The following is a 9,626-nucleotide window of genomic DNA, read 5'->3' on the forward strand; positions in this document are numbered from 1 at the left end:
CTTGCTGGTTTTGAAGGATGAAGGACAGCTGTGAGACAGTTTAGGTTTGTCTAATGTTTCCTTGTGATTGGTTTCAGGCTGTGCCTTTGGCAGGAGTGTGGTGGATGTTCTGTTAGGTTTTTCTCAATGCACCCACTCAAGAAGCGCTTGATGTCAAAATCCCATCGCTGGTTGTTTTAGTCAGCTCGTTCACTGCTATGACCAAAAGGCCCGATGAGAACAATTTTAAGGAAGAAAAGTTTATTTTGGGGCTCACAGTTTCAGAGGTCTCAATCCAAAGATGGCCGACTTCATTCCTTGGGGCCTGAGGCAGAACATCATGGCAGAACGGTGTGGTGGAGGAAAGCAGCTCAAACATGGCACCAGGAAGCAGAGAGCGAGCGAACTCTGCTCAACAAGGACAGAATATAAACCCCAAAGGGGCACCCCCAGGGACCTGCCCCCTCCAGCCATACCCTTCCTGCCTATAGTTATCACCCAGTTCATCTCTATCAGGGAATTAATTCACTGATTGTATTAAAATTCTCATAACCCAGTCATTTTACCTCTAAACTTTCTTGCATTGTCTCACACACATGAGCTTTTCTTTCTTTCTTTTTTTTTTTTTTTTAAGAATAGTGATGCAGGGAAGGGAAAAATATGATATAAAACATAATAATCAGTTCATGTATGTCCATGACACCAATATAAAACTGAATTTTTCACAAAGGTATACAATCCTGAACACAGATGAGCTTCTCTGTCTTCAAAGGAGCAGGAAAGGAGGGCATGTGCAAGTTACTGCAATCATTCAGTGATTTAATAAGAGCCACCTAATACAAGTAAGGGGAGGTGTGTTAATCAGCTTTCCACTGCAGTTGCAAAATACCTGAGGGAAAATAGCTTAGAGGATGAAAGATGTGGTTCAGGTTTCAGAGGTTGTAGTTTGGTCTGCTGGCTCCATTGCTTTAAGCCTGAGGTGAGGCAGAACATCATGGTAGAAAGGTGAGGCGGAGTAAAACTGACTGTCTCATAAAAGCCCAGACGTAANTTTTTTTTTTTTTTTTTTTTTTTTAAAGATAGAGTGAGAGAGGGAGAGAGAGAGAGAGAGAGAGAGAGAGAGAATTTTTAATATTTATTTTTTTTTTAGTTCTCGGCGGACACAACATCTTTGTTTGTATGTGGTGCTGAGGATCGAACCCGGGCCGCACACATGCCAGGCGAGCGCGCTACCGCTTGAGCCACATCCCCAGCCCCTCTTTTTTTTTTTTTTTTAAGATTATGATTCTTTTATTAACAGGGGTTTTGGTCATTTGAACCAAAAATATATATATTTAAGGGGGTCTTTGTTTTGCAAGGCAATCAAACACTTAGTGCACGTATGGTTTCTGACCTCAAACATCTGTTGGGTCACACATGAGCTTTTCTTTAAATTTTTTTTTTCAGTTGTAGATGGACACAGTACCTTTATTTATTTATTTTTATGTTGTGCTGAAGATCAAACCCAGTGCCTCACACATGCTAGGCAAGCATCTACCACTAAGCCACAGCCCCAGCCCTCACACACGATCTTTTGGGGGGGCATCTCGTATCTAAACTGTAACACTGGTGATGTTAACTGTGACCATTTGGTTAATAAGTTGATGTCTGCCAGACTTTTCTAGCATCAAAATAACTTTTTCTTTTTGTGATTAATTAATAAAAATAAAAAGGACCTATGGAGGTGATTCATTGACAATCTTGTTCTGAAACAAACAAGATAAAAATATAGCAAAGATATTTTTTGCAACCAACACAGGCTGACCTAAGAAAACAGATGCTTTCATTGGCTTCTTTTAGTATCCACTGATTCTTTCCTGAATCAGTTTTTATTGTGATGCTGTCAGATGGTGACATTCCTCCTATTCAGTCTTTATTTGTCATGATCATTATCATTGTTTGTTTGTTTTTTGGTACTAGGAATTGAACCCAGAGGTACCTAACCACTGAGCTATGTCCCCAGCTCTTTTAATTTTTTATTTTGAGACAGGGTCTTGCTAAGTTGCTTAGGGTCTTTCTGTGTTGCTTAGGATGGCCTTGAACTCCGGAACTCAAACTGCCCTGTCTTAGTACTACAGGAGCATACCAACTCATCCAGTTCAAACATTACTTAATGACCCTGTTTTGCTTTTTAAGTACTTATTGTAATACTTGTAGCTCTGCCCGCATATTAAGCAAGCAGGCTTTCTCTGTTTGTTATTCCAAATTCTTGTGGTTACTATTGAGAATTTAGAAGTCCGGTTAGAAAAAAAAGAATCCAGTTATAATTGGGAATTTTAATCAGGAAAAGCAATCAGAATAGGAACATTGTGTCATCTAACGAAGGACAATAGGTCCCAAAGGTTGGGAGGCCCTCTCCACTAAGTGCCTGTCCCAAGGAATGAGACAAGAACCAATGAATGTGATGGGGAGGCCAGACTGTCCTCACCTCTGCCTGCCCTGCTTGGGGATATGTGAGGATGACAAGAGAATACAAGGGAATAATGATGTAAAGTGTCAACACACTGAGTGGCTAGAAGGATCTGGTGCCCAAGTGGTTGAAAAGAGCTATATCAGAAGGATTCTAAATCAGGAAAATTGAGTAACCACTTTAAGGAGGAAGTCATTGAACCCTATAATAGTAAAATTATCATATAAATGAGTTACAGTAAATTCATGAGAGAGTTGGACTTTAAAGACTGTGTCATTTGGGAGTGATGTAAAACTCCATTCCAAAGAATACTCGTGTCTCTGTAGTGGCTTGCTGAGCCAAGAAAACTAATTTATAAAGCTTTCATCTGTTTTCTTAGGTCAGCCTGTGTTGGTTGCAAAAAATATCTTTGCTATATTTAGTGGTTTGTCATCTTGCTATTTATAGACTAAAGATTATTTATAGGGTGAATAAACAGCATGACATTCATTATTCTTTTCAATTTTAGTTTTCACATGATGATTTCTCTTTTAAGTTAGTTGCTTATAAACCTCCTACTCACTGACATATGTATCTTTTTTCTTTTCTTTTTTTTTTAAATTGTAGATGGGCACTACCTTTATTTTATTTGTTTTATGTGGTGCTGGGGGTCAAACTCAGTGCCTCATGCATGCTAGGCAAGCACTCTATCGCTGAGCCACAATCCCGGCCCCTGACATATGTATCTTACAAACCTACTTACATGACATTTTTCTCATTCTTCTGTAGGTACCTCTTATTTAACAGACATCGTGTGGTGGGCCGGCACAATTGCAAGTAAGTTGCCCTGGTGGTGAAGTCTGGTCTTTTTGTTTCTCTCTGAAGGTCAGTCATTCATCTGGGCAGGGCTGGAGCCAGCAGATGAGTTTGGCTCTGTCTTTTGGATGAGGGTGCCACTCTTCCTCTTCCTAGGCTTTGAATATCCATGAGGCCACCCACTCCCTCCTGAGAGTCACTGGCCTTACCCCCTTTGTCCTTTCCTTTTTTGGAAGGGAGTTCATGGAATGGTGTAGAATGACCACCAGGAAGGAGACAGCAGAGGCTCCTGCTGCCCATGCTTATTCCTGAATCCAGTCCGGGTGAACCTGCCCTGGGCCTGCTTACTCATCCATAGCAGGTCTGATGGCTTTTGGTAGAATTCCATGTGTTAAGCTGCCTCATTTTGCTCAACACATTTGATTTAAGAAGGAGCATTTCTTGACTCAACTCAGAGACCAGATCAGAGGTCATGTGCTATAATATAAAAATAAATAATAAAATCAGAGTTCAGAACTGTAAGAATGTAAAGGACAATTGTATTAGAGGTTTCAGAAATATCATGTGGTTTACTTGTTATATATTATCTGTTAAGCAAGACATTACCTGCCAAGGCTGATACTATTCATTAAAGAACTTCCCTTTAAGTATTCTCAGGTTGAAGGACTCTCCTTCAGACTCTCTTTGGATGGAGCCCCTGGGGCAGTCCTGTGCAGACAGCAGTTTTTACTTGGTGGCCCAATAACTTAGCCCTATGGCCAGCTGCCTTCTCTAGAGGGGGGTCTCAGGCCACTTGAAGATACATGGAAGGTCTACCCAACTTGGGAAGAGGCTGATCAATGAATAATAAAATACAGTTAGATAGGAATAAGATGGTCTGGTTTTCTATTGCACAGTATTGTACAGTAGAGTGACTGTAGGTAGTGATAACATTGCATATTTTTAAAAAGCTAGAAGAAAGGATTTCTAGTGTTTATACCATAAAGAAATGTTGTATGGTCAAGTAAATAGATATATTTAATTTAAACATTACACACTGTATACATGTGTCAGAGCATCACATGGTACCCCATAAGTATATACAATTTGTATGTTTCAGTTAAAAAATGAATTTTAAAAATAAGATTTTTTAAAAGATTATATTAAAAGTAGTGTTTTAAAATTATATAATTTTTTTAAAAACCTACAAGGATGTGTTAAGGAAGTAGAAATGTACTCAGTACTGCACTTATTGCCAGTTACTGCCAGTTACATTGGCTGTTTCCCTAAAGGGCTGGAGCTTTTCCCTGGCTAACTACACCAGTGAAGCTGCAGGATCTGCTCTGTGTTCTCATGACCCTGAAACATAAGTGACACCCAGATTTGCTTCCTCACAAGCAGTGGAAAAGAAGTAGCCCTTTCAGAGCAAGGCCTTGCAAAATTCAACTCTGTGATCAGTGCTAAAAGTGAGCTCTGTAATTGCAAGTAGTGTCCTTGTGATTCTCTTGACAGTGGCTGTTGGCCAGATTGGAAACTTCCTGGCTTACACGGCAGTCCCCACGGTCCTGGTGACTCCCCTGGGTGCGCTTGGAGTGCCATTCGGGTGAGAGCTGAGATTCTGTGTTTTGATACTGTATGTTAGTTTAGATTATGTTAAAAAAACTTTCCATTTTATGTGTTTCTGTTTTTTTTTTTTTTAAGAAAGGAAAATTCTAAGTAAAGATAGGGCTTCAAATTCCACTCTATATCATTTAATTTTATTCCTTCAAATGTAGTTCTGTGTATTATTAACCCTTCTCTTAGAATTTACTTTAGTGTACTTTAAATTCCAATTTATTCAAGGTTACCAGTGAATCTGATGCTATTCACTCTCAAGTACTTTGCTCTGGAAAATCTCTTAGAAATCAGAGTCTTCCTTAACACCCTGGCAAGTTATTCTGAGAAAGCACGAAGCAAAATGTGTCAATGGTGTTTTATTTGGGTGTTTAGCATCCTTTGCTGGACTCTGGACAGTGGCCCACATTACTCTATGAAATTATATAGGTTGGGACAAATTACTCATGGGTACCAATGTACATAAAATAAGGTTTATGATTCACACAGTAAGTAGCAAAGGATCCCCCACTCCCCACCCCCCAAAAAGGGCTCTCATTTGGTCCTGTGTGAAAACAAGAGTTTGAAGGGTGCTGCCCAGGTGTAGTGGTGCACGCCTGTTATCCCACTGGCTCGAGAGCCTGAGGCAGAAGCCTGAGGCTGGAGGATCGTGAGTTCAAAGCCAGCCTCAGCAACTGCGAGGCATTAAGCAACTCAGTGAGAATACAAAATAGGACTGGGGATGTGGCTCAGTGGTAGAGTGCCACTGAGTTCAATGCCTAGTACCAAAAAAAAAAAAAAAAAAAAAAAATTGAAAGTGCTTTGGGTTTTTCCTCTAGGTGTGTGCTTTTGAAGGTTTGCACACTGAAGCTGAGTCTTTCATGGTGTGAAATATCTGCCCACACCAAAGGTTCAGGGAATCCAGGGACAGAGAATGTGAACAGGTTTTCTTACCATATTTCCCAGATATAGGGAAAAGGAGAGGAGTTGAAGGCTGCCAGCTGTCAAATATTACAAATGGAATTCCTGAGACTGGGTAATTTTTTTTTTAAAGAAAGAGAGAGAGAGAGAGAGAATTTCAATATTTATTTTTCAGTTTTTGGAGGACACAACATCTTTTGTTTGTATGTGGTGCTGAGGATCGAACCCGAGCCGCACGCATGCCAGGCGAGCGCGCTACCGCTTGAGCCACATCCCCAGCCCTGAGACTGGGTAATTTTTAAATAAAAGAGATTTTATTTTGATTCATGGTAGTGGAAAGTCCAGGTTCAGGCAAGTGCCCCACGTTATTTGAGTTTGTGGCAGAAAGTGAAGGAGGCCAAACACGAGGAACAACCTCACATTAAAACAACCCATTCTAGTGATAACTAATCCAAACCTGTCAGAACTGCACTGTCCCTCTCAATGACTGATCACCTCTTACAGGCCACCAGCTCTCAATAATGTTGCCTTGTGAATCAAATATCAACATCAGTCCTAGCAGGGACAAACCTTATCCATACCGTAGCACTTGGCTGACTACAAAAATTATTTTTATGTGACATTTATTTTATAGCTCAACACATATCTTTGTGAACATATTTACATTCTGCTTTACTTTCAAATAAATCATTAATAAATAGGGTAGAAGAGAAATAAAGTTTCTAACTCATAGATTCATTGGTTTTCAGCTATATTCCAGACAGACCCCCAAATCCTTGGCAGAGAAGGGCATCTATGATGGATATGTTTATGTTTCACTTTAAATTCACTGAGGCTTAAAGTTCTGTGGTTTAAAAATCACAAACCATGTTTATCACATGTGAAGCTTTGGAACTATGTTGTAGCACATTGTTCTTATGCAGATGTGTTCGATCCCTGCGTGGCTTAGCATCACTTTGTTTTTTGGATGACTCTGAAAAGCTGGGAGGGCCAGAGTGGTGCTCACATCTAGAGTCACTCCTCCAGCTTCCTCAGTTCATTCCCCTGGAAGATAATCAAGCTAACCCCATTATCTTTTATGTGGCACATTTAATGTGTACATATTAAAATGCCTTGCCTAGGTAATTTCCTAAGAACTGTTCTTATGCACTTTGATAGTTGAGTTACTTAACCAGAAATGCTCACTGCTCCAAGTCTGCAGAGGATGTTATTCACCCAAAGAAATGTGGGACATGCCATTTTGGATAAAAGAGTGCCAACTCAGGATTCCCATTTCCTTTTCTCTCACCCTTTCCAAGAAGCGAACCCATGGCTTTGTGCGTGCTAGGCAAGTGCTCTACCACTGTGTTTCATTACAGCCTTAGCCCTGAACTACTACTTTTTTTTAAAAAAGAAAAAAGTTAAAATTAATTTGGAAAAAAAATCACAAAAATATAAGTGCACATATATGTATGTATACATGTATAGATATTTTATAAGACTTTCTTTTGATATTGGGATGAGTTGCTTGTATTACATAGACCAGAAATGAAAAGAATATGGCACTAGGAGAAAATAAGTCTATCAGAGAAAAGAATGAAGAACCCCAAAATATGTCCATTTTTCCTGTAACGATTTAATGAATGATAAAGTAAATATCAAAACATTTTAAAAAGTGGGTTTTTAAAAAACTTCTTATTTGGAAATTAAGAAAAAAGGTGCAAGTTTAGGAAAAATCTTAACACTCATATCACTTTGCTTAGACACATGTTAGTGACGTTTTAGCCCTCTTGTTCTATTAGTTACTTTCTTTATATTAGAGTTTCTTGCTTTGGTACTATTGACATCTGAGGCCAGGTATTTCTCTATCATGTATGTCCTGTGCATTGTAGGGTGTCTGGCAGCATCCCTGGCTCCACCTACCAGATGCCAGTAGCATTCACCCTCTCCCCAAAATGTCTCTGAACATCAGCAATTCATCCTTAGTTAAAAACCACTATTCTCTATGTATGTGGGATTTATTTTGTTTTTCATGTTCTGGGGTTGTTTATAAATCCATTTGAAGGTAAGGTTTGTTTGTTTGTTTGTTTGTTTGTTTTACAAAGGTGGGAATAGAACCCAGGGCTTCACATATGCTGGGCAAGCACTCTTCCATGAACTTACATTTCCAGCCCCTGAGATTAAGTAATAATGCATCATGATTATTATGTACTTCCAAAAACTAAAGAAATTCTCTGCATAACCACAAGTTGGCATTAATTTCAATTTTTTTTTTTTTTTTTTTTTTGGTACTGTGAATTGAACCCAGGGTGCTTTTATTTTTTTATTTTGAGTCACTAAGTTGCTGAGGCTGGCCTTAAACTTGCAGTTGTCCTGCCTTAGCCTTCAAGTAGCTGGATTACAGACATGTACCATGGTGCCTGACTCAGTTTTGATAAATTTAGTCTTGTTACAATTCATACATCTTTTTTTAAAAAAATTATATATATATAAAATTTTAGTTGTTGATAGGCCTTTATTTTATTCACCTATTTATATGCAGTACTGAGAATCAAACTCAGTGCCTCACTGGGCAAGCACTCTACCACTGAGCTACATTCCCAGCCCCAATTTCAATTTTTGTCAACTGACTTTAATATACTGGTGTTTTATAATGTTTTCCTTTATGTCAATATTTTTTCTTTCTAATACAAAATCTAGTCTAGGATCAGGAGCTACATTGAGCTTTCATGTCTCTAGTATTAAAAAAAAATCATCTTTTTTTTTTTTTTTTAAACAGTGCTAGGTTTGAACCCAACACCTTTCACATACCAGGCAAGCATTCTGCCACTGAGCTACAACCCCAGTTCCTTTTATTTCTCTTTAATAAATAGTATTGGGAAAACTGTTAAGCAAATTGTTAGGAACGTCAATTTAAATCTAATCATGACAAAATCAAAATGTGATTATGTGAGTTAAAATGCAGAGTAGCTATCAAGTTTGGAAATAGAGACAATTATAATATTAAATGGTGTGTTGATACTACATTTCTGTGTATGATATATGTGACATTACATGAAATATTCAAATACATTGTCCTTTACAAACAGCACAGAGGTCAGTGTGCTGTGGAAAGCTGCATTAACTGTTATTTCCACCACTCCCTGCCTAAGCTGTGGCACACAGCTACAGAAGATTTATGTTTCTGAACAACCTACATCTCTAACACATCCAGAGGAAATAATGCAGAGGCTCATTCTACAAAAAGAAGAAAATGTTTAGCTATGTTTCCAGACTTTATAGACTATGTATAGCTTAGACACATGTTAGTGACATGAAAAAAATAGAATTTCCTTCAGATCTTTGAAGTATAACAAGTTTCTAAAGTTGAAAGTAATGAAAATTAAAAAGTTAATTTTCTACAAGGAAAAAATAAGTAGACTGGGGAAAACAGTTGGTTAAAACTAGGATATGAAGAATTTTCTTTTTTTCTTTTTTTTTTTTTTTTTTAGAGAGAGAATTTTTTTTTAATATTTATTTTTTAGTTTTCGGCGGACACAACATCTTTGTATGTGGTGCTGAGGATTGAACCCGGGCCGCATGCATGCCAGGCGAGTGCGCTACCGCTTGAGCCACATCCCCAGCCCAGATATGAAGAATTTTCACAGAGGGCTGGGGTTGTGGCTCAGCGGTAAAGCGATTGCTTAGCATGTGTGAAGCCCTGGATTCGATCCTCAGCACCATGCTGTAGTTGTGCCCAACTACAACTAAAAAATAAATATTAAAAAAAAGAATTTTCACAGAATAATATGAAAATCTCAATAGATGAAATGGTGAAGGACAGGAACTGTCAATTTACACACAGGAAAATACGTTTAGGAAAATAAATTTATTCCACTAATATTAAACTTTATTTTCTTTTTTTTTTTTTTTTTTTTTTTTTTTTTTTTAA

General features: G+C 38.3%; 1 protein-coding gene across 1 annotated transcript in view; it reads left to right on the forward strand.

Moving 5' to 3' along the window:
* The window catches only part of Nipa1 (NIPA magnesium transporter 1), a 41,480-nt gene that overhangs the window by 16,559 nt on the left and 15,295 nt on the right, over positions 1 to 9,626 (forward strand). Inside the window, 2 exon segments of the mRNA XM_048792978.1 lie at positions 3,197 to 3,244; positions 4,715 to 4,805. Of these exon segments, the coding sequence (XP_048648935.1) occupies positions 3,197 to 3,244; positions 4,715 to 4,805 (139 nt within the window).

The sequence above is a fragment of the Marmota marmota genome, unplaced genomic scaffold (assembly GCF_001458135.2).
Source record: "Marmota marmota marmota unplaced genomic scaffold, marMar, whole genome shotgun sequence".
NCBI lineage: Eukaryota > Metazoa > Chordata > Mammalia > Rodentia > Sciuridae > Marmota > Marmota marmota.